Here is a 23058-nt window from a genome sequence, read left to right as displayed (position 1 = left end):
CTACTAAGGAGTTCCTGTACTTATAAAATTTGCCATAATATTATTTTCAGCAATTCAATTTTTCTCCATATTTTACGAGACTGTTTTATGTTTCTTAACGTAAGTAAAGGTCCTATAATAGATATTTGTCTTTAAAAACGGCGCACTGTATTTGGCGCTTGAGATATTCTGCATCTTAATCGGCATGCTCTCTTGGCAGCGGCTCAAAGCATCCATTCTGCAGATTGGACGTATGAGTATAAGGTAAGAAAGAATCTACCCATAGACACTAATATCGCTGTTGCAGTTTTTTTTTTTCGTTTCTATTTCAAGCTATATTTTTGACTCCAATGAAAGTTGAAGCACGTGTGACCTAGTTGTCACATCGCATAGTAGATTGCACTGGATAAGCAACGTTGATCCAAATCGGTGATTGGATGGGTGCCTGAATTTGGAGGCCTTTTCGCTTCCGGGTCTCGTGCACTGGTGAGCGCTATGGTCTTATAAGTGGGAGGTTACGGGTTTGATTCTCGGCATGGGCAATTTGGGGATTTACCTACTATTTTTAAATTGTTTCTGCTGGTGGGAGGCTTCGGCTGTGGCTAGTTACCACCCTACCGGTAAGCTCTACCGTCAAGCGATATAGCATTCCGGTACGATATCGTGTAGAAATCGATAAGGGGCATGGGTTTAATAAAACTACAATACCTACATGGCCTAATCTAATCTACAGTACACGGCCAAAAGTGATGAACATCGATCTTTAGAAGGAGACAGCAGATTTGTAGAGCACTGTCTCGGTCGTGGAGACCGACAAAGCGTCATATTGGTATGAGTAGGGTTGCCAGGCGTCCGGATAAAGCGGGACATAGGTAGGCTTTTTGATTGCGTATCCGGCCAAAATAAACGGTGTCCGGCTTGTCCGGATTTTGTTAGGCTTTTTACATTTCGCAAAAGAGCGTGGCCGAGCGCAGGCGAATCGACTGTCGGTCGCTCCCGCACGCGGCAGTGCCGCCTGACAAGATTTATGACAATAATAAAAAAGCCTTGATTTTACATAACTTTTTTCTGTCGTACTGATTCATACTAAGACACAAAATCCTCAATAATGTAGGGTGTCCGGCCTTTCTACCCAGATGTCCGGCCAAACTGGCTGGTCTGTCCGGCTATTAGGTTTGGCGACCTGGCAACCCTAGGTATGAGTAACAGAGACAACCTTTCCTTCTCGGTAGGAAAGACATTCCGAACCAGTGGTAGATGCAGTTGACGATTCAAAAATACTTGTAAAAGTAATTTTTTTTTTTTTAGTTTAACGCTCTACAAAAATGAAATGTCATTCTAAAGGCCGATGTCCATCAATTTCGGCCGCGTACTATACCTAATTCGTTCATCTTTTTAGCAAACTGAGTGAGTTTCTGCTTAAGCTGTGATAGCCTAGCGGTTAGGATGTCCGCCTTCTAATCGGAGGTCGGGGGTTCGATTCCGGGCACGCACCTCTAACTTTTCGGAGTTATGTGCGTTTTAAATAATTAAATATCACTTGCTTTAACGGTGAAGGAAAACATCGTGAGGAAACCTGCATGCGAGTTCTCCATAATGTTCTCAAAGGTGTGTGAAGTCTACCAATCCGCACATGGCCAGCGTGGTAGACTATGGCCAAAACCTTTCTCACTCTGAGAGGAGACCCGCGCTCTGTAGTGAGCCGGTAATGGGTTGATCATGATGATGATGATGACTGTACCTAATTCATTCATCTTTTTAGAAAACTGAGTGAGTTTTCTGAGTTTTATTTAACTTAAAGCTGTATTATGTTGAAATTCGTTCGGACGAATAGTAAATGCCTGAATATAAAAGACATAAAATTCCGTTTAAATATTAAAACGGTCGCAGAAGCCCGTTCTAGATAAACTTTTATTTTGAGGCACTTTCCTCGGAATGGTTGTCAGGGGACAAAAGAAATTAGGTTACGTTTGCGGAATATTTTAGTTTGATAAATTTTATTTATTATTTTGTTTAGTGTAGTACATACTACCTATACTAGCTTTTTCTCGCGACTTTTTTTCTTGTGGAAGTATTTGTTTAAATACTGTAGCATGATATGCGTCATGTTATACAATTTATTAAGCACGTTCTGTATAAACCTAAGTATTGTGGACTTTAAGTGTTAATACTACAACCGCATTCAACATTAAGAGGGCTCAGGACGGTGATTTCTTCATACAAACGTAGGAGGGAAATTACAACAATATTCGATATTGTACGCACAAAACTAAGAATTATATCGATTTATCTCGTCATTATCTAGGTTTATTGATATATAAAACATTGAAAAAAATATTGATTTAAAAGTTACGAGGCTCAAAAGATTCCTATTTTAACACTAAATTAATGACAACTTTGGGCGTAAATAAATAAGATTAGGGATATGAAAATTCTAAAACAATTTATCATTAGACGTAGTTTATTTATTCATTGTGAAATGAAAAAAAAACAAGTGAAAAGCAAACATGTTACCCACGTGCGCTGCCAATTTCGGTCGAGCATCCTGCGTCACCTTAAGTACTAAAAAGTACTCTGTACTTGCCGATTTAAATGTACGACCTAATTAGGACCAAACCACTGCAGTAATATTTTAGCACGAATGTTCGAAGTAACACTTATTTATTCAGTAGGTACTAGCTGATGCCCGCGACTTCGTACGCGTATATTTAAGTTCTTGAAAATCCCGCGGGAACTCTTTGATTTTCCGGAATGAAAAGTAGCCTATGTCCCGATGGACACGGACATCTATGTCACTATCTATCTAGATCTTTATCTATACCCATGCGAAAAATCACGTCAATCCGTTGCACCTTTGCCACGTGATTGAAGGACAAACCAATAAGCAAACACACTTTCGCATTTATGACAAAGGTACTGATTTGTAGAATAGAGATTGTACTAATCTAAATATTTAAATATATAAATATTTAGATTTTATAAAATCTATATCTAAATATTATATAAAACGAAAAGGTGACTGACTGAATGAATGACTGACTGACTGACTGACTGATCTCTCAACGCACAGCTCAAACTATTGGACCGATCGGGCTGAACGTAGACATCCGCTAAGAAAGGATTTTTGAAAATTCAACCCCTAAGGGGTAAAATAGGAGTTCGAAATTTGTATAGTCCACGCAACGAAGTCGCGGGCATAAGCTAGTAGTTTATATTGTGTGTTTTCAAAAGTATTATCGATAGAAGAGGAGTGAAAGTGATTTTTCTTCTTCTACAGAAGAGAAACAAAAAGAACCATCAGAGGAGGGTAAATCAGAAGAGGAAGCGGCGACGAAGATCCAGGCGGCGTTTCGGGGTCACAAAACCAGACAGTCAATAAGCATGAAGGCGGCGACCAAGTCCAACCAGGAGCCAGAGCCGTCCAAGGCCGAGCTCGAGGCGGAGTTCCGAGCTGATGATAAAGGTACGTGTAAAAGTGTACCAGAAGTGAATTTAGAGTCAAACAGAAAAGCAGGGCATTATAAGCTATTGGATTAGTTATTTAAATGTCCTCTCTTGTTAAACTTGCGCGCAGATATTGATCACACGCGTAGAGGCTTATCGAGAGGTTTACACTTTATACTAACCTAACTGCAACATTAACTTGATCAGGCACAAAATTACTAAGTATTACTACCAATCAATCAAAATGGCGACCTAAACACAAAAAGCATTTAATAGTCGGTGAGTCTCGTGTCGGAACGAGACTAGCTTCAAATTCATCAACCACCCGTATTTATACAATCGACTCAAGATATCGACGCAACAGATCACGTGACTTCCGTCAGAGATAATCTAAATATATAAAAGGAAAAGGTGACTGACTGACTGACTGACTGACTGACTGATCTATCAACGCACAGCTCAAACTACTGGACGGATCGGGCTGAAATTTGGCATGCAGATAGCTATTATGACGTAGGCATCCGCTAAGAAAGAATTTTTGAAAATTCAACTCCTAAGGGGGTGAAATAGGGGTTCGAAATTTGTGTAGTCCACGCGGACGAAGTCGCGAGCATAAGCTAGTTTATTACAAGTGCGATAACACGTGGAATTTTGGAAAAAGAAAATTCGCTATGCGTGATATTAAAATCTACCAACGCGCACTTAGCCAAAAGCTTGCTCACTCTCGAGAGGAGACCCGTGCTCTGCAGTGAGCCAGCGATGAGTTCATCATGATAATGGTGACAGCTGTCTACAAGATTTGAACCACTATTTACCTGTACTTGTGAAGTAAGTATAAGGCTCGTTGAAAAGCCTGGAGTATCGCAGAGACGTAAGCTCTCTATGCGTGTTCTATTGCCTTTGTAATGGGGAGTGCTCTGAAGAGCTTTTTGACCTCATTCCACCCACCTTTTTCTACAACCGCACCGCGCGCCACCTTTAGCAATTTCACCCTCACCACCTGGGTCTCTGGTGCGCTTCGACCGTCCGTTATGCCAGATCCTTCTTTCCACGCACATGCAAACTGTGGAATCAACTCCCATTGGCGGTGTTCCCACTAGATTACAACATGGGGTTATTCAAGGGGCGGACCAACAAATTCCTACAAGGCCGGCAACGCATCGGCAGTTCCTCTGGTGCTGTAAATGTTCATGGGCGGCGGTAATCACTTAACATCAGGTGACTCGCCTGCTCGTTTGCTCGCTATCAATTTATCAGTTACACAAACAAAATAATAAATAACCACAGCAGTCTGGTAATGTCGGTGAACCATAAATTATTCAGCGCGCTCTGGTTCTGTTTGTCTATGAATTTATAACAAGTATTTGCGAATTTTGGTCGCAACACAAAACCGAGGCACCCCCTAATTGCTAGACTTGACACTGGCCATGCGTACTTGATAAATTAATCTAAATACTGGACAGACTGGCTGACTGACTGATCTATCAACGCACAGCTCAAACTACTGGACGGATCGGGCTGAAATTTGGCATGCAGATAGCTAGGTATTATGACGTAGGCTTCCGCTAAGAAAGTATTTTTGAAAATTCAACCCCTAAGGAGGTGAAATAAGGGTTTGCAATTTGTGTGGTCCACGCGGACGAAGTCGCGAGCATAAGCTATTTTAGACTATAAGGGCTTGGACAAACGCAACGCACGAGGTAAATGTATCCAACCAAATGCAGTGGCCGGCAGAAAATGTTGTAGAAGGGATTTCGGTTTTCTAGAGCGTTGTCTCTGTCACTCATACCTATGTGACGTTTTGACGGTCTCAACGATAGAGACAACGCTCTAGACCTGTGGAGAACTTACTCTAAGGAGATAGCTATGTAATGTAATAATAAACCGCATACACGGCTTACTAGTTTTGATAAAAATGATACCTACTACAAAACACAACAAACAGACATAATAATAACACATTCCTTCGTTCGTGGCTCAAAGTCTTATATCATCTATTACAAGAAAAATAGACGTAGTATAAATCCCGCAAATTGCTAAATGACGTCATTTGACATATATTTAAGTAAAAATATACAATCAGCTCGAAACTTGTCTAGTGCTGACGTCACTAAAATGGCGGCCACGCGCATTAGCAATTTGCGGGACTTATAATAAAAGAAAATCATTTATTGTTTTACCAAAATTTACAACCAAGATTAGGTGAAGCCACTGATGCCTAAAACAAGTTGTACACTCGTGTTATAGGCATCAGTGCTCTCCCCTTACAGATTAGAATATTAAAAACAATAAAGGAATGAGAAATATTATTCAAAACAAAAACATTTTTGACATTAAGGGGAAAGGAAGTGTCAAATCGCGAAAATGCTGTAAATTTGAAGAAAAAGATTTTCTTTCCTAAAGCATTAATAGCTATTAAATACATGTAATAAAAAACTTCAATTTGTGAAGATCATAATGACCTATATCACATTTGTTCAAATTATCCCGTTTTTTGAAGAATTGATGTTGAAAACATTGCTATGATCTACTTGTTTTGTTGTTTTTTTCTTTAACGGCTAAACGTGTTAAATTCAAACCATCACAAAACAATATGTTTAGGTTATCTTATCATTTTAAATTATTGGTTTTAAACTAAATGTATTTCATTTCTTAAATAATCTAAAACGAACGGAAATTATTCATTTTCTTGCAGGCGCTAAATCCTGTCAGTAGCCTTTTGGCTGTCATGGCGGGCGGAGCTGCGCGCATCCATTTCTTCGTAAAATTACGCTATAAACTTATTATTTTTGAATGAAAGTTGTGTTTATATGTACTGGTAATGGTTGAATAATAAAATAGGGATTTATTTATCTCAAAATGAAGCCTGCTCACTACTCAAATTTATTTTAAAATTATCGTAGTATTACGTACTAGTTGTGAGGTTGTCATAGATTATGTTGACAGACAGTAATATTTTCTAAGTAAGTATTATACCTATGTGTCAGATCCATATTTGAATTTCATTTCATTTAATTTCATTTCATTTCAAGTGGCAATGAGCGCTCGTAATTCGAAAAGGCAATATATATTTACAAAATACGATCCCAATTCCCAAGGTACTGGAATGGCGACCTCGCACCTGAAAGCGCAGCGTTAGAAGACCCCCTCTAGGTGGACAGACGAATCAAACGAGTCACAGGGAGCCGCTCGATTCAGGCGGTGAAAGACTGTGCCATGAGGAAGACCTTATTAGAGACCTATGTCCAACAGTGGACGTCTGTCGGTTGATGATGATGATGATGATGATGATTATGCCTTTCTTCTTCTTCTTCAATTTTGAAAAAAAAAATTTGAAAGCATCTGGCATAACCTGTTAACTTGAAGCCTTAATAATAATTATTAAGGCTATTTCAAATTAAATTGATATTTAAAACTAGATGATGCCCGCGACTTCGTCCGCGTGGATTTGGGTTTTTTAAAATCCCCTGGGAACTCTTGCGAGATAAAAAGTAGCCTAAGTAGCCTTCTCTGGGATATAAGCTGACTCTGTACTAAATTTCATCAAAATCGGTTAAACTGTTGGGCCGTGAAAAGCTAGCAGACAGACAGACAGACACACTTTCGCATTTATACTATTAGTATGGATTATAAGAAAAATATTTATTGCCTCTCAGCCCTCTGAGAGACGTTAGGTTAAGTGAACACGAATTATGACAGTTCTGTGTTCTAGCGTAAGCTTTAGGTCTTCTGATAGCGTCAACAGTGACATTTCGGATGCCTAAAATCCAAACCCTGTAAACGACATCAGACGAGATCGCAGGGAGATAATTTAATTTATTTTATTTTAAGACTAAGTATTTTCAGTAGATTTTCTAGTAGTTAGACTTTGTTAAATAATGCAGAAAAAACATTATTGTATGCAAAGTATTTTCCTTGCAAACATTTAACATGTACCTATAGTACGTGACAGGTCGAGATGGCAATCGGGGTGGGGACGTCACCCGCGCTATCACGCACCGGGTTAGCGTGGGGGCTGTGCGGGTGTGCGGGCCTTATACCCCGATTTCCATACTATAGAGCTTATTGCCTTTCCTATTCTTACTTTTAATGCATTATTAAACGTCTTTACTGTTTTGATTTGGATTTTAGATCATGGGTTATGTTTTTAAAATGGTCACAGCGACTTACTAGGCTTTGAATTGGTTTTCTCATTGTATAAGGTGCACTTACTATATATAGCCTGCGACAGGTTGAGAGGGTAATCGGGATATGGCAAGGGGACGCGCCGTACACCCGCACGTCATAAGGCGCACGACTGCACCGGGTTAGCGCAGGAGCTGTGCGGGTATACGAGGCGTTCCCTCCCCGATTACCATTTTTTCAACCTGTCGCGTACTGTAGGTTTAGACTTTAGAGGTATCAAAATTTCTGTTATATGGAAAACCAGAGGATGCCCGCGACTTCGTCTGCGTGGATTTAGGTTTTTAAAATCCTGTGGGAACTCTTTGATTTTCCGAAATAAAAAGTAGCCTATGTCCTTCCCCGGGATGCAAGCTATCTCTGTACCAAATTTCGTCAAAATTGGTTGAACGGATGGGCCTTGAAAGGCTAGCAGACAGACAGACAGACCGACGGACGGACAGACAGACAGACCGACGGACGGACAGACAGACACACTTTCGCATTTATAATATTAAGTAGGTATGGAGTATAGATATGGATGTGGAAGTATAGATTTTAATGCTGTTTTCCTTACAATAATGGGAGATACTATTGAAGTAAAAATTATGACATAAGATAACGATTTTTCAAAAAATGTCATTTACTGGGTTTCGATATGGGGCGGTCGGTTTAATCAGGTTCTAGGGTAAAAGACTCAAGTGAATGAACAAATCACAGGTTTTTACCATAAATAAAAACTACCAGGAATTAAACCAGCTGATACAAATTTTTATGAATAAGAGTTTTTAAGGGTTTCCGTACCATAATCGTAAAAACCAGCCAAGTGCGAATCAGACTCGCGCACTAAGGGTTCCGTACTTCAATCGTATTTTATCGACATTTTGCACGATAAATCAAAAACTACTTACTAGATCTCGTTCAAACCAATTTTCGGTGAAAGCAAACTTTCATGGTAATATCATCATATTTTTTTTTTGTTTCATCATTCTAGTATTTTAGAAGTAACAGGGGGACACACACACACACACACATTTTACCACTTTGGAAGTGTCACGCAAACTATTCAGTTTGGAAAAAAATTATATTAGAAACTTCAATTTCATTTTTAAAGACCTATCCATAGATAACCCACACGTATGGGTTTGATGAAAAAAAATTATTCAGTTTCAGTTCTAAGCATGGGGAACCCCCAAAATTTACTGTTTTTTTTCTATTTTTGTGTGAAAATCTTAGTGCGGTTCACAGCATACGTCTACTTACCAAGTTTCAACAGTATAGCTCCTATAGTTTCGTAAAAAAGTGGCTGTGACATACGGACGGATAGACAGACAGACATGACGAATCTATAAGGGTTCCGTTTTTTGCCATTTGGCTACGGAACCCTAAAAATGGAACCCTTATGGTTCGATTTGCTCCGTCCTTCCGTCTGTTTGTCTATCACAGTCGATTATTTCCGTAAGAGTCGGTTCCCACTTGTCGGTTGTCGGGCCCGGATTTTAATCGGATGTTCCAGTGGCAGAACATTTTATATGATGCACGCTTGACTAAAACCGATTTTGTGTTGGCGCCGACAAGAAATGTCGGGTGTTTTGCCAGCCCTCTACGTTCGGAATAAAATCGTGTCGGATTTTGCTCGCCTATGAGTAAGTATGACGCTGTTTACAAAGGTCCTAAGTGACTTATAAACTACTAGGTGATGCCTGCGACTTCGTCCGCGTAGAATTAGGTTTTTTAAAAATCAATCGTCAACTGTAGGTGTTACAATTGACGGTATACGACAAACATTTACTACTTTTGCCTCTATTCTCTCTCTCCCTCAGTCGAGTTTTTTTTTGTTTTTTGATCTTTAATATAGAAGGAAAACGTGACTGACTGACTGACTGACTGACTGACTGACTGATCTATCAATGCACAGCTCAAACTAATGGACGGATTGGGCTGAAATTTGGCATGCTGATAGCTATTACGACTATGACGACGATAGGTATATACCTATCGTCGTCGTAGTCGAGTAATATATATATATATATTACTATTATGGATTGTATATATATTGATATTTATAATAGATATGTATATGTATGATAGTTATGTATGTATTACTGAAATAGTTAGGTACTTATTAATTAATTATATTATATTGTTGTTGTTGTTTTATACTACTTCATTTTTCTGTATTGCGTGTAAGTACTATCCAACACACCTAGTTTCTCCTTTCACCAAAGGTTGCCTGGTAGATTGCTGTGAGCAATAAGGCCGCCTTTGCATACAATCTTTTTTTCGTTTTAGTTTCTTTGTCATGTTATGTAATATTTTTTATGTGCAATAAAGTATTTCTATCTATCTACGACGTAGGCATCCGCTAAGAAAGGATTTTTTGAAAATTCAACTCCTAAGGGGGTGAAATAGGTGTTTGAAATTTATGTAGTCTACGCGGACGTAGTCGCGAGCATAAGCTAGTCTTATATAAATTCTATTTCTGAAACTTGTCATCAGCTTCAATTTTCTTCTGTTCTTATCAATTTACTTTTCCAATTAGCTGTAAGTTTTCCTGTTAAATAAAAAAATATAAGTATAACAATAATTAATACCGCGCATTATTTTTGCTCTTTTTGATTATTAAATAATTTATGACTATAATATAGATACACAAAATAATAAAAAAATACTAAATGATGCCCGCGATTTCGTGGGCGTGGATTTAGGCTTTTTGAAAATCCCGTGGGAACTCTCTAATTTTACGGGTTAAAAATTAGCCTTAGCAGACAGACAGATACACTTTCGCATTTAGTAACCAACTTCCAAAAAGGAGATGGTTCTCAATTCGGCCCGTTTTTTTAAATGTATGTACACCGATTTTTTCGAGGTTTCGTATTCGTTCATTTACTGGAGTCCTTTACCCTAGTACGTTAAAGTACTAAAAGTGCGTGTTAGTAATTAGTATCAGCTGATCAAATGTCAATAAATTGCGCCAAAACCAAACGCCAAAACAAAAATTGCTAGTTTCAAGGTGAAACGGCAACTGTCATTAGCGAATGCAATGGCCTTAAGTTACAATATGAAGTTTAATATATACCTACCTACATATATACATACTAGATGACCTCTCTGGGCCTAATAAAAAAGGCCTAAATATTAATAAAATGTTTGAGTGTTTACTTATAAATAAAGAATTTTCATCACGAAACTCATTTACAATGGCCTTTTCTGAAAGAGAATCGAGTGGCGTTCAGATCCTTCAGCTTCAGACGTCTTGGCTTCATATAGCATTGTTTTACAAGGACTCTTCATACTTCTGCGACCCTGGTAAGTGCTTTTAAGTGGAAGGAGCGTGGCTCAGCATTCGAATTATCAAAATAGGCGGTTTTTTGATGAAAATATTATAATTTTGAGCATTGGACTGAAATTCGAAAGACTGTTGGTTGTCTTTCAATTTGCGTTTAATTAAAATACAGTGCTTATAAACTTATGACTCTGAATAGACTCGTTTTGCTGCCCTAGTAAGTAGTTTTAAGTAAAGGCTGACTTAGTATTCGAATTATGAAATACTTATTTTATGAATAAATTTATTTATTTAAGAAAAATATTTGTTTACACAGTTCACAATAATTCTGATGTAATAAATCGGAAGCTGTGATAGCCTAGTAGTTAGTACGTCCACCTTCTAATCGGAGGTCGCGGATTCGATCCCGGGCACGCACCTCTAACTTTTCGGAGTTATGTGCATTTTAAGTATGTACTTAGTTAAATATCACTTGATTTAACGGTCAAGGAAAACATCGCGAGGAAACCTGCATGCTTGAGAGTTCTCCATAATGTTCTCAAAGGTGTGTGAAGTCTACCAATCCGCACACGGCCAGCGTGGTAGACTATGGCAAATAACCCTTCTCACTCTCGCAGGAGAGCCGTGCTCTGCAGTCTGCAGTGAGCCGGCGATGGGTTGGTCATGATGATGATGAATCATAACTCATAACTCGAGTTTTCCCATACAGTGTATGGTGTATGGCATACACCAATGCCGTCGACAATGGGGCTAATTCTCTTGTCCACAATCTTTAAACTAAACTAAATGAACGGGTCTAAATCTAGTGCTATCCTTTTCCGCAAGCAACACTTTGAAAGGGATAGCAATAGATTTAGACGTGCCATTTCATTTTAGTTTAGAGATTGTGTACAACGGAATTAGCCACATTAGGTAGATATACATAAATATTAAATATGGTTATATTTTATTTATATTTTATATCTTGCCAAACTTGCATAGCAGTTTGTTAGCGAGTTCGCGCTCGAAAAGATATGCACCCAATTGCTTGCAAAGTGCAAACCAGCATGCATAATATATGTTAACGGATGCAAACAAATTTTGCAGATGTTTAGAAATCTTGAAAAATCGGTTCAGTTTACTAATATAGAAAAAAACGCGCTAAATTAAAAATCTCCTCATTTTTGAAATAATTTAATAAATAGAGTTAATAGACTTAATGGTCAGTTTATATAATTATTATTTTTTACTTTTATTCAAGAAAAATGTTAGAAACTAGCTCTTGCTCGCAACTTTGGCCGCGTGGACTACACACATTTCAAACCCCTATTTTACCCCCTAGGGGTTGAATTTTTAAAAATTCTTTAGCAGATGTGTCATAATAACTATCTGCATGCCAAATTTCAGCCCGATCCGTCCAGTAGTTTGAGCTGTCCATTGATAGATTAGTCAGTCAAACAGTTAGTCAGTCAGCTTTTCCTTTTATATATTTAGATAATATTTAACATTCTACAATCTTCCATGAAATAATTGGCTTCACAAACTTTGACTAACGGAATCCCTCGTATTTCCGATTTAATTTACTGACCAATTTGTTATCTCTACTAATCTTCGGAAACTTTGGAATTATACTGGACTCGGGAAAATCGGATAAAGTTATTATACCAAGAGAAAAATTGCTTTTTCGTCTTTCTCATAAATTCTGTACAGATCAGTGGCGAAGGGTGAAAATCTGATAAAGGGAAGCCGGAAACGTACTTACCTAAAAGAATATCAGAAAGAAAGAAAGAAAGAAAGAAAACTTTTATTTGATCACAATACCTACTACAATAAACCTTAAAAGCTAATTAAGTTAATCTACATAATTAAACTAATAACAAAAAAATATAATAATAAAAAATAATACCTATATATATACAAGTACGTGTGACCAAATATAGGTCTCCCACTCAGCATCATGCTGCAGCAAGCTGCAGCGCTGGTTTTCAGTGGGAGCCTTAACAAGTGAAGTCACGGACGATTTACCTAGTACAGTATATTATAAAAATAAAATACGCAAACAACTAAACTATCAACAAACTATATATATCAGCTGTTCGATTTTTGTTTTCAAAACTTAATTTAGAAAAATTACTATCGTTACGTAACAAGAAATCTGTTAAACAACAATCTATGTGAATTAAGGCCATTTCTGATTTTGGCTTACCAAACTGAATCAAAATTACCGTGAACTTACCACTTATAAGTTATTAATCACATCCCCAATTTATTATATCAAAATAAAACACCACTAACAACTTAAACAAACAAGCATGGCCGCTTCACAAAAACAAATGTATCAATATCAAATCACCCTTCAAAATACAAAATACTCAAAATAGTAGCATGTACCTGTTAAAACAATAGTATTAATATAATTTTTAATTTGGAGGTATTATAGGGTAACTCGGATCCAACCGAGTTATTTACGTCAAATTTGTCTGACCTGTCAGAGTTCCAAATTCGTATTCGCTACTGGGCCAGACTAAATTGGTGTGCTCTTTATTAGTCGACCGTAGAGCGAGACAGACCTAGTTCGTTCCTTTCGCTTTCGCTAGGGAAATGAAAGAGATAAATACTAAGCAAAAATCTAACTAGGGAATCCGATATTTTACGGCTTGTACGGTGTAGGACTGTAGGTGTATGTTACTTACATTAGCTGTTATGTTTTTAACTTAAATTAGTACTTAATAACAAAAAAAAAAAAATTAGCATTTGTGACGATCGAACCTTTGTATTTACGAATGTATTACGGAATTTATGTGAATAGTACCTACTTACGCTATATTATGCCAATTCTTAAAGGGAAGCCGATAGGAATCGTGTTATATTGACTCTTCGCCGCTGGTACAGATACAAGTCCGTGATAGATTGAGATGGCAATCGGGGTATGAGGGGGAGGAACGCCCTGCACACCCGCACGTCACCCGCGCTGGCCCGCGCCGGGTTAGTGCGGGGACTGTGCGGGTGTGTGGGGCTTTCCCTCCCCGACTGCCATTTCGACCCGTCGCGTACTATAAAATATGCTAGAGAGAAAGAGGAAAAAATACTGAGTTCATAAATATAGTATACTATTGAAATATACCAAGCGACAGTAACCCAATCTCAATATATAAAACGAAAAGGAGACTGACTGACTGATCTATCAACGCACGGCTCAAACTACTGGACGGATCGGGCTAAAATTTGGCTATTTATGACGTAGCCATCCGCTAAGAAAGGAATTTTGAAAATTCAACCCCTTAAGGAGTAAAATAGGAGTTCGAAAATTGTGTAGTCCACGCGGACGAAGCCGCGGGCATAAGCTAGTTTTACTATAATATTTCAAGACGATCGTAGTCGGGTTTTAGTTTTCAATTTTTTCCACATTTTCATGGTCGAATAAATTAAAATAAATTATTGTATTCGCGTCGCTTGCGTTTGCGACTCTGGGCCCATGGTCATCGGACACGAAAGCTTTTATAAACGTCGTGTCCCAAAAGCTGATCCACGCGTCTGGTGACCCAAGAGCTGGTGCTTATTTCGCTCAACGGTTGAGCCTTGCCATACAGCGAGGTAATAGCGCCAGTGTTTTGGGCACAATGCCCATAAATGACGATTTGGACGGCGTATATTTTTGGTAAATATAATTTTTTTTACTGATAAGTTTTTGCTACATGTTACATATAGTTTTATTATGTTTTCCCGATAAAATAAAATTGATCTATGAAAAAAAAATGTTATCTTGTAATTGCTTAAAACGCGCATACCTATCTACTTAACTCCGAAAACTTAGAGGTGCGTGCCCGGAATCGAATCCCCGAACCCCCGATTAGGGAGGCCGACACAAAGAATAAGTCAACGTAAATTAAGTTAGAAGATAAAATATGTTCACGGTCCGCTTATTGTAAATGCAACGTCTGTTTATTTATTAAAGCCTTTTCGCCAGCTCGGGCCTTTGAATATTAAAGCCAGGAAGACCCGGTGAGATGGGAAGGAAAGCCGGGATGAACATGCAGTTTTAAGCCTCAATAGCTCAACCGGTAAAGGAGTGGACTGAAAACCGAAAGGTCGACGGTTCACACCCCGCCCGTTGCACTATTGTCGTACCTACTCCTAGCACAAGCCTGACGCTTAGTTGGAGAGAAAAGGGGAATATTAGTCATTTAACATGGCTAATATTCTTATTTTTTTTTAAATGTGTTTATAGTACCTACTAGCTGATGCCCGCAACTTCGTTCGTGTCTATTTAGGTTTTAAAAATCCCTTGGGAACTCTTTCATTTTTCGGGATAAAAAGTAGCCTATGCCACTCTCCAAGTCTTTAACTTATACCAAATGCCAAAAATCACGTTAATTCGTTGCTCTGTTGCGACAAACCAACACACCAACAAACCAACAAACAAACAGACAGACACACTTTCGTATTTATAATAGGGGTAGTGATAATTGGGGTATTGATAACTAGAAATAGGTCCACTTCGAAAATGTATTGATCCAATAAATGCGAAAGTGTGTCTGTCTGTCTGCTAGCTTTTCACTGCCCAACAAGTTAATCGATTTCAATGTTAGCTTACACCCCGGGGAAGGACATAGGCTTCTTTTATCCCGGAAAATCAAAGAGTTCCAACGGGATTTTAAAAACCTGAATCCACGCGGACGAAGTCCCGGGCATCATCTAGTTCTCTATAATATACATTACGCTTAGCACGAGATTTTATGTCTCACTCACGTTGATAGTACTGAGACGTAAAATCTTATGCTAAGCGTACATAATATCTGTATTTCTCTAATATCGCGTATTTTTCCTACAGGCGCTCGTATTTTTATTTACAACGCATCTTGCTGCAATATTATTTTAAGAAAAATGTAACTGTAATCTAACACGTATGCCCTTTGTAATAAGACCCAAAAGAAAGTAAGATACATTTTCACATACAAAAGGTACGTCATGTTGTTTGCGTCTTTATTTGTAAGGCAGTAAGAGCTAACAATAAAATGAGGATATCGAGGAGATTTAACTAAACGTTAGAGCGGGTATTAGAAACAATCTGAACAGAATAGAGCAATTCCTGCTTCTACCATATAACTCAATTTCAATTACCTACTATTTTCATAAAAAACGAAAAAAATATTATTGGAAGTATCCACAATGTTAAAAACATTGATATTAAAAATTATCCAGGCACAAGATTTTTTATTAGCTTTTAAAATTTGCGTCTTAACGCAAACGCAACCATGTCTTTAAAAGACCTTTAAATGAAAATAAATTGAAAATTTTTGTCTCAATTTTTTTTTTAATTTTTATTCATATACAAGCTTGCCCTTGACTGCAATCTCACCTGGTGGTAAGTGATGATGTAGTCTAAGATGGAAGCGGGCTAACCTAGAAGGGGTATGGCAGTTTTTTTAAACCCATGCCCCTTTGGTTTCCACACGGCATCGAACGCTAAATCGCTTGACAGCACGGCTTTGCCGGTAGGGTGGTAACTAGCAACGGCCGAAACCTCACACCAGACCAGACCAGAGAAATTATAAAATTCCAAACCCCTGTCGGGAATCGAACCCGGGACCTCCCACTAATAAGACCACAGTGATTATCACTGCACCAGGGAGGTCGATCAAATTTAAGTTAATTAATGAAGCTAGATTTTAAAAGATGACTTTAGTTACATTGTGGCTTATTCCGTTGTAAACAATCTCTAAACTAAACAAAAATGGCACGTCTAAATCCATTGCTATCCCTTTCATAATGTTGCTTGCGGAAAAGGATAGCACTATATTTAGACCTGTTAATTTAGTTTAGTTTAGAGATTGTGTACAAGAGAATCAGCCCCATTGTCCTTTCTGCCACAAATAAATCATTTGAATATCATTGAAGGACTTGGGACACGTAGTCCCCCAGTCGCCAAAAAGAGTTATTGGATTCCTTTTGGCAAGATATCAAAAAGGTGCCCCCCCGGGAGCAGGATAATGGGCTGGACGTCGATTCTAACTGTATATTTTCACATTTAAACCACTGTTAGATGTATTTTTACATTGTTTTGTATTGAATTCTAAGAGTAGGCTCATTTCCATTACTAACAATATGACTGAATCTTTAAAGTAAAGTGCACAGTAAAAGAAGATAAGTACGTTTTATTTATTCGATGTACTGATTCTGGTGGCACCTAAATTTTAGAGTAGGTTGGCCTCTTTTTGATTTTGACTTCGCCCGCGTAGATTTAGGTTTTTTAAAAATCCCGTGGGAATCTTTGATTTTCCGGCATTGATGTTTGAAGAGGCTAGGTTTTCCGGCATAAAAAGTAGCCTATGTCTTTCCCCGGGATGTAAGCTAACTCTGTACCAAATTTCATCAAAATCGGTTAAACTGTTAAGCCATGAAAAGCTAGCAGACACACTTTCGCATTTATAATATTAAGTAAGTAGGTATGGATAACAAAATACATTTTTCAGCTACGTAAAATGGGAAAACTACAAAAACAAATCCGCTTTATTTACGAGACACTCCACGACGCGGGCAAAGCCTTAGTGCAAAGCTAGTTATAAAATGAAAGGCACATTTTTCCCGGCAACCTTATTTATTATTAGAAAGGATAACGCAAAGAAACACTGGGTAAACTCAATTTATTCGAAGTAGGGTAAACATATTGTACAGGAAAGCTTTCGAATTGAAAGAGTAGGTACCTACAAGTTAATGTGTTGTTTCAGTATAGTTTATTACTGCTCAGTGCTCACAGGAAAATTCAGTTATGATAACAAGAAAATAACGTTTAGAGCCTCAATAGCTCAACGGGTAAAGGAGTGGACTGAAAACCGAAAGGTCGACGGTTCAAACCCCGCCCGTTGCCCTATTGTCGTACCTACTCCTATAGTCATTTAACATGGCTAATATTCTTTAAAAAAAAACGTGTTTTTAGAGTTCCGTACCGCAAAAGGAAGAAAAGGAACCCTTGGGATCACTTTGTTGTCTGTCTGTCAAGAAACCTAAAGAGTACTTCCCGTTGACCTAGAATCATGAATAGGGAGGGGGGGGGGGGGCTGTATTGGCTTAAAATCTAGGGTGGTCCCTACACATGGGTCTGCCACTATCGAATGCATATCTAATATTTGTCAATCTAGGAGGTGATCTAGGATCGGACATAGAAGGATCCTACACACATCTTGTTTAGGAGTCAATCTTCTAATATTAAAGCCTTCTAAATTTAAGCCTCAATAGCTCAACCGGTAAAGGAGTGGACTGAAAAACCGAAAGGTCGACGGTTCAAACCACGCCCGTTGCACTATTGTCGTACCTACTCCTAACACAAGCCTGACGCTTAAGTTGGAGAGGAAAGGGGAGTATTAGTCATTTGACATGGCTAATATTCTTTAAAAAAAAAAAAACTAGGGTCCTTCCCACTATTTCCAAATTTCATCCTAAATCCTGCCGCAGTATGGTGAGTAGGTACTGATTACAATGCTTTAGCGAACCACCCCGCAAGAGAACATAAAAAGCTAAGTATATACCTAAGTACTTATTCCATCTCTCACGAAGTAATGTAGTTAATTAAATACTATGTGAAAAAATGTATTCAACATTCAGTTAAATTCGGTAAAGAACCGAAAGGCGAAAACCTTTCAGTTGTTCGGAAAGCCGGCTAAATTGCCCTTGATTGTCGCGTCGCCGGCCATTTTGTGCCATGATCCCCTTTTTATCGAATACCGAAATAGGATCGCTTGAGCACAATTCTATTTGTGTGGCGGAAAACCATAGCATTTCTCTTGATATAGGGTAACCAAATGATAGGAATTTTAGGGTTCTGTCCCCAAAATAAAAAAGGAACCTTTATAGGATCACTTTTTTGTCTGTATATCGTGTCTATCAAGAGTCAAGACTCGTCAAGGGAATCAAAACTAGGGTACCTACTTCCCGTTGACCTAGAAACATGAAATTTGACAGGTAGCAATATATACCTACTCCCTTATTTTTTACTCCCTTAGAGGTTGACTTTTCAAAAATCCTTTAGCGGATGCCTACCTCATAGGTCGTGCGTTGATAGATCAGTCAATCACCTTTTCCTTTTATATATTTAGATAGATAGAAAGGGTCACGACTCTCAGCAATCAGGAATACAACGTACAGAGGGAGGAATTTCATAGAATCTTTTTATCACTAAGCTTTGTTCGTACATTCATTTTAAAAGGAAACCATGTGGGTTTCCATTCAAAATGAGTATCCGGAAAATTAGTACCATCCAACTACGTTTCGAGCTGAATTCCTGGAATACTGGTTATAGCGGAAGTTCAATTCTACGCTCTACGAATTTGGTTGGTACGTAGGTACTACAGATAGATAATTTCACAGGTAGCATGCGAAAAATATAGTGAAAAGCCTTTTCATTTGTGTTAAAGCCTGACCAGGAATATATAAAAAATTGCCATATTCCGAAAAATTAGTGGAACTAATTTATCTATGTAAGACTATAATTATTACTGGTCCTAGGTAGTTGTATTCTTAAACGTATCAGCAAGTGTGGGACGAACTCCAATCCACTGGACTGACGACCTTAAGAAGGTACCGGGAAGTGGGTGGATGAGGAAGGCGGAGGATCGTGTGTGGTGGCGTGCTCTTGGGAAGGCCTGTGTCCAGCAGTGGACAGCAAACAGGCTGATTGATTGACGACTATAATTATGGTTAGTACCCATCGCAATGAAAACTGCAGAAGTGGTGGCCCCAGAGCTAGTTTTTTATATTTTTTGCCATACACTAACCACGTGAAAATTATTACAGTTAATCCCGCTTTATTTTTTAAATTTCATCATCGTCACTAACCCGAGCTAAGATGCTTAAGAGCGTGCGAGCGAGAACACTCGCATCACTACACGTTAGAAAGGAGAAAAAACATAACCATTTATGAAAAATATCATCGCTATTGATCTTGATCATAAATTCTTAGTTAAATTAAATTAAATCTCGTAGCAGATGATTGTAAGTGCGAAAATTGAAAAATCAATTTCTGTGAAAAATCACTGTACCTACAGAAAAATAATTTCACCAAATGAAAATCATTTAAAAGTAGCAACAATACCCATTTCTAGTAGCTACCTACGAACAAAGCAGATGCAGTTATGATAATTTGTCATATCCCAAACCACAAGAGGATATGTTGACCAAACAACAACATCGCACAAATAGCTTGGTACATTGAACGGAAATGGTACATATTTGATACAATATGTGGGAAGCGGTACATATTTGGTACATGTTAGAACATAATTGCAGTATCTAGTCTCTATTGCAGTTCGGCTAGCATGAATTTGTATAACCATAGGCACAGTGTTAAGCACTGTGGTCCTAATAGTATAAGTGGGAGGTTTAGGATTCGAAGAATCGAAGCCTCCCACGAAACTCTGCTGAGAACGGAAGTTATGACCCTCAGAAATGAGAAATATTATAATGATTGCACTAGCTAATGCCCGCGACTTCGTTCGCGTGGATATAGATTTACAAAAATCCCGTGGGAACACTTTTATTTTCCGGGATGAAAAGTAACCTATGTGTTAACCCAGGGTATCATTTATCTCCATTCCAAATTTCAGCCAAATCCACCTAGTACGTTTTGCGTCAAAGAGTAACAAACATACACACACACTTAGAACAACTTTGTAAATTTGTACAATTGTTGTTGGCGTTTGCGTGAAGATTTCTGTCATAATACCATCGTGTCACTAAATAAATCATAGAAGTTGAATCATATTCATAGTATGAAATGTTCAATTTTTATTGGAATGCCACTCAATTTTCCGGCAAAGACATTTTATTTCCAGTGTAGTGTCATTTCCATTTCACATTTTCTGGCATGCACTCGTTTGGAATGTTCACAGTTATTAGGGGAAAATTGGAGTGGAGATAAAATGAATAACGAGTGTTAAGGGGAAACTCAAGTGGGGAAAACCAGAGACTGACGCGATTGTTCTGTAGCCAGGAACCGGCCTTAGGTAGAGATTCAGGAGGATAGGAGAAAATCAGAAGGAAAATTTCTCTCTCTCTCTATGTATCTGTGTGTGTGCATGTGTGCGTGTGGGTATGTGTGTTTTAGGGTTCCATAACTCAAAAGGAAAAACTTCGTTGTCTGTTGGTTGTTGTATAGAAGCAGGCGTTATTTTGCAGAAATCAATGACATAGAATGAACCAAAAGCTTAATTTGCTTCGCTGAAACAGGTCTAATCTGTATGGTGCAACATACAGTACGCGACACGCACCGCCCGCCCTCCTACTGCTAAACATGCAGGAAAAGCCAGCCACCAAGCAAGCAATACGCACCACCACCACACAACACCACACAAATCCCAAAACACACTCGACGCACGTTTCGCCCCGACACCGGAGCATACTCAGGAGATGTATCTGTTTGCCTGGTGGCTGCTTTTTCCTGCATGTTAAGCAGTGGGAGGGTGGCCGGTGCATGTCGCATGTTTCATGTTGCAACATACAGATTCGACATGTTTCAGCGGATTATAGCAAATTAAGCTTTTGGTTCATCGTTTTTAATTGGTTGCCAATATCAAGATACTCTATTGGCAACCATTTTGAGGTAAATCTCACTGTAGCTGTCGTAGGTTGAGCCATCTTCTTGGTACTTATAGAGACAAACGAGTAGGTATTCCTTAACAAATTTCATTTTAATCCCCGTTCGCTGTCGGGGGGAAATAAAATGAATTTTGACGCTCGCCGAAATAGAATGCGCGACGTTTCGTATTTGGCGGAATGAATTTTTTAGGCTCGTTTTATTTTCGGCCGGCTGGTATTGTGTATATTTGTAGATTAAGTCCAGGGATTTAACTACAAAAAGGTCCCGGCTGAGTTTTTTAGGGTTTCGTTCCTCAAAAGGAAAAACGAAACCCTTATAGGATCACTTCGTTGTCTGTCTCTCTGTCAAGAAACCTAGAGGGTACTTCTTCTACTTATCAGAAAACCGTGAATTTGTGGTTACATCAGGAAAAAAAAATTAAAATGTGTTCATGAACAAATAAAACTAGTATTTTCAACTGTTAAAGTAAGATAACTATACTAAGTGGGGTATCATAAATGAAAGGGCTTTACCTGTACATTCTAAAACAGATTTTGATTTATTTTATGCTAAATAGTTTTTGATTTATCGTACAAAATGTCTAAAAAATACGGAAACCTCGGTGCGCGAGTCTGACTCGCACATGGCCGGTTTTATTTGGGCTCTTCTCAGACCAGGGCCCATTTGGAGCTTTAGTTTTAAGTTTACGTACCTAATAAATTATCACCATTGCATCATCTAATTCCGGGGATTTTTGTTGCCTGTAAATTAATAACCGCGACATTGCTTCAACAAAAAAAAAAACTAGATCCACGCGGACTAAGTTGCGGGCGTCATCTAAGCTTCTATATAAATATAAATATATAAAAGGAAAAGGTGACTGACTGACTGACTGACTGACTGATCTATCAACGCACAGCTCAAACTACTGGACGGATCGGGCTGAAATTTGGCATGCAGATAGCTATTATAACGTAGGCATCCGCTAAGAAAGGATTTTTGAAAAGTCAAACCCTAAGGGGTTGAAATAGGGGTTTGAAATTTATGTAGTCCACGCGGATGAAGTCGCGAGCATAAGCTAGTAAATATATAAAACGAACTGACTGACTGACTGATCTATCAACGCACAGCTCAAACTACTGGACGGATCGGGCTGAAATTTGGCATACAGATAGCTATTATGACGTAGACATCCGCTAAGAAACGATTTTTGAAATTGCAACCCCTAAGGGGGTAAAATAGTGGTTCGAAGTTTGTGTAGTCCACGCGGACGAAGTCGCGAGAATAAGCTAGTAAATATATAAACGAACTGACTGACTGACTGATCCATTAACGCACAGCTCAAACTACTGGACGGATCGGGCTGAAATTTGACATGCAGATAGCTATTATGACGTAGACATCCGCTAAGAAAGGATTTTTGAAAATTCAACCCCTAAGGGGGTGAAATAGTGGTTCGAAATTTGTGTAGTCCACGCGGACGAAGTCACGGGCATAAGCTAGTTAGGAATAATGAAATAAACTAGTAGGTACGTAAATGCTTTATTCATTTGACCTCTCTTAAATTTTCCCCCAGCGCTAAACAACGGCGTCGTTTGTCGTCGGTAAATAACTGTGACTCTTGACTAATGTAACGTGA

At 38.5% G+C, this 23058-nt stretch overlaps 2 protein-coding genes across 2 annotated transcripts in view; both read left to right on the top strand.

Annotated features, from left to right (window-relative positions):
- Positions 1 to 23058, top strand: part of LOC117993926 (cysteine-rich PDZ-binding protein) — a 305498-nt gene that overhangs the window by 173579 nt on the left and 108861 nt on the right. The gene's annotated exons all lie outside the window — the stretch shown is intronic.
- LOC117993927 (sperm surface protein Sp17-like) overlaps positions 1 to 23058 on the top strand; it is a 136336-nt gene that overhangs the window by 69527 nt on the left and 43751 nt on the right. Inside the window, exon 3 of the mRNA XM_069507269.1 lies at positions 3257 to 3442. Coding sequence (XP_069363370.1) covers positions 3257 to 3442 — 186 coding nt within the window. The remainder of the gene's footprint in view (positions 1 to 3256; positions 3443 to 23058) is intronic.

Source organism: Maniola hyperantus, chromosome 25 (assembly GCF_902806685.2).
Source record: "Maniola hyperantus chromosome 25, iAphHyp1.2, whole genome shotgun sequence".
NCBI classification, from domain to species: Eukaryota; Metazoa; Arthropoda; class Insecta; order Lepidoptera; family Nymphalidae; genus Maniola; species Maniola hyperantus.
The sequence above is the reverse complement of the archived record's forward strand: the minus strand, read 5'-3'. Positions and strand labels throughout refer to the sequence as shown.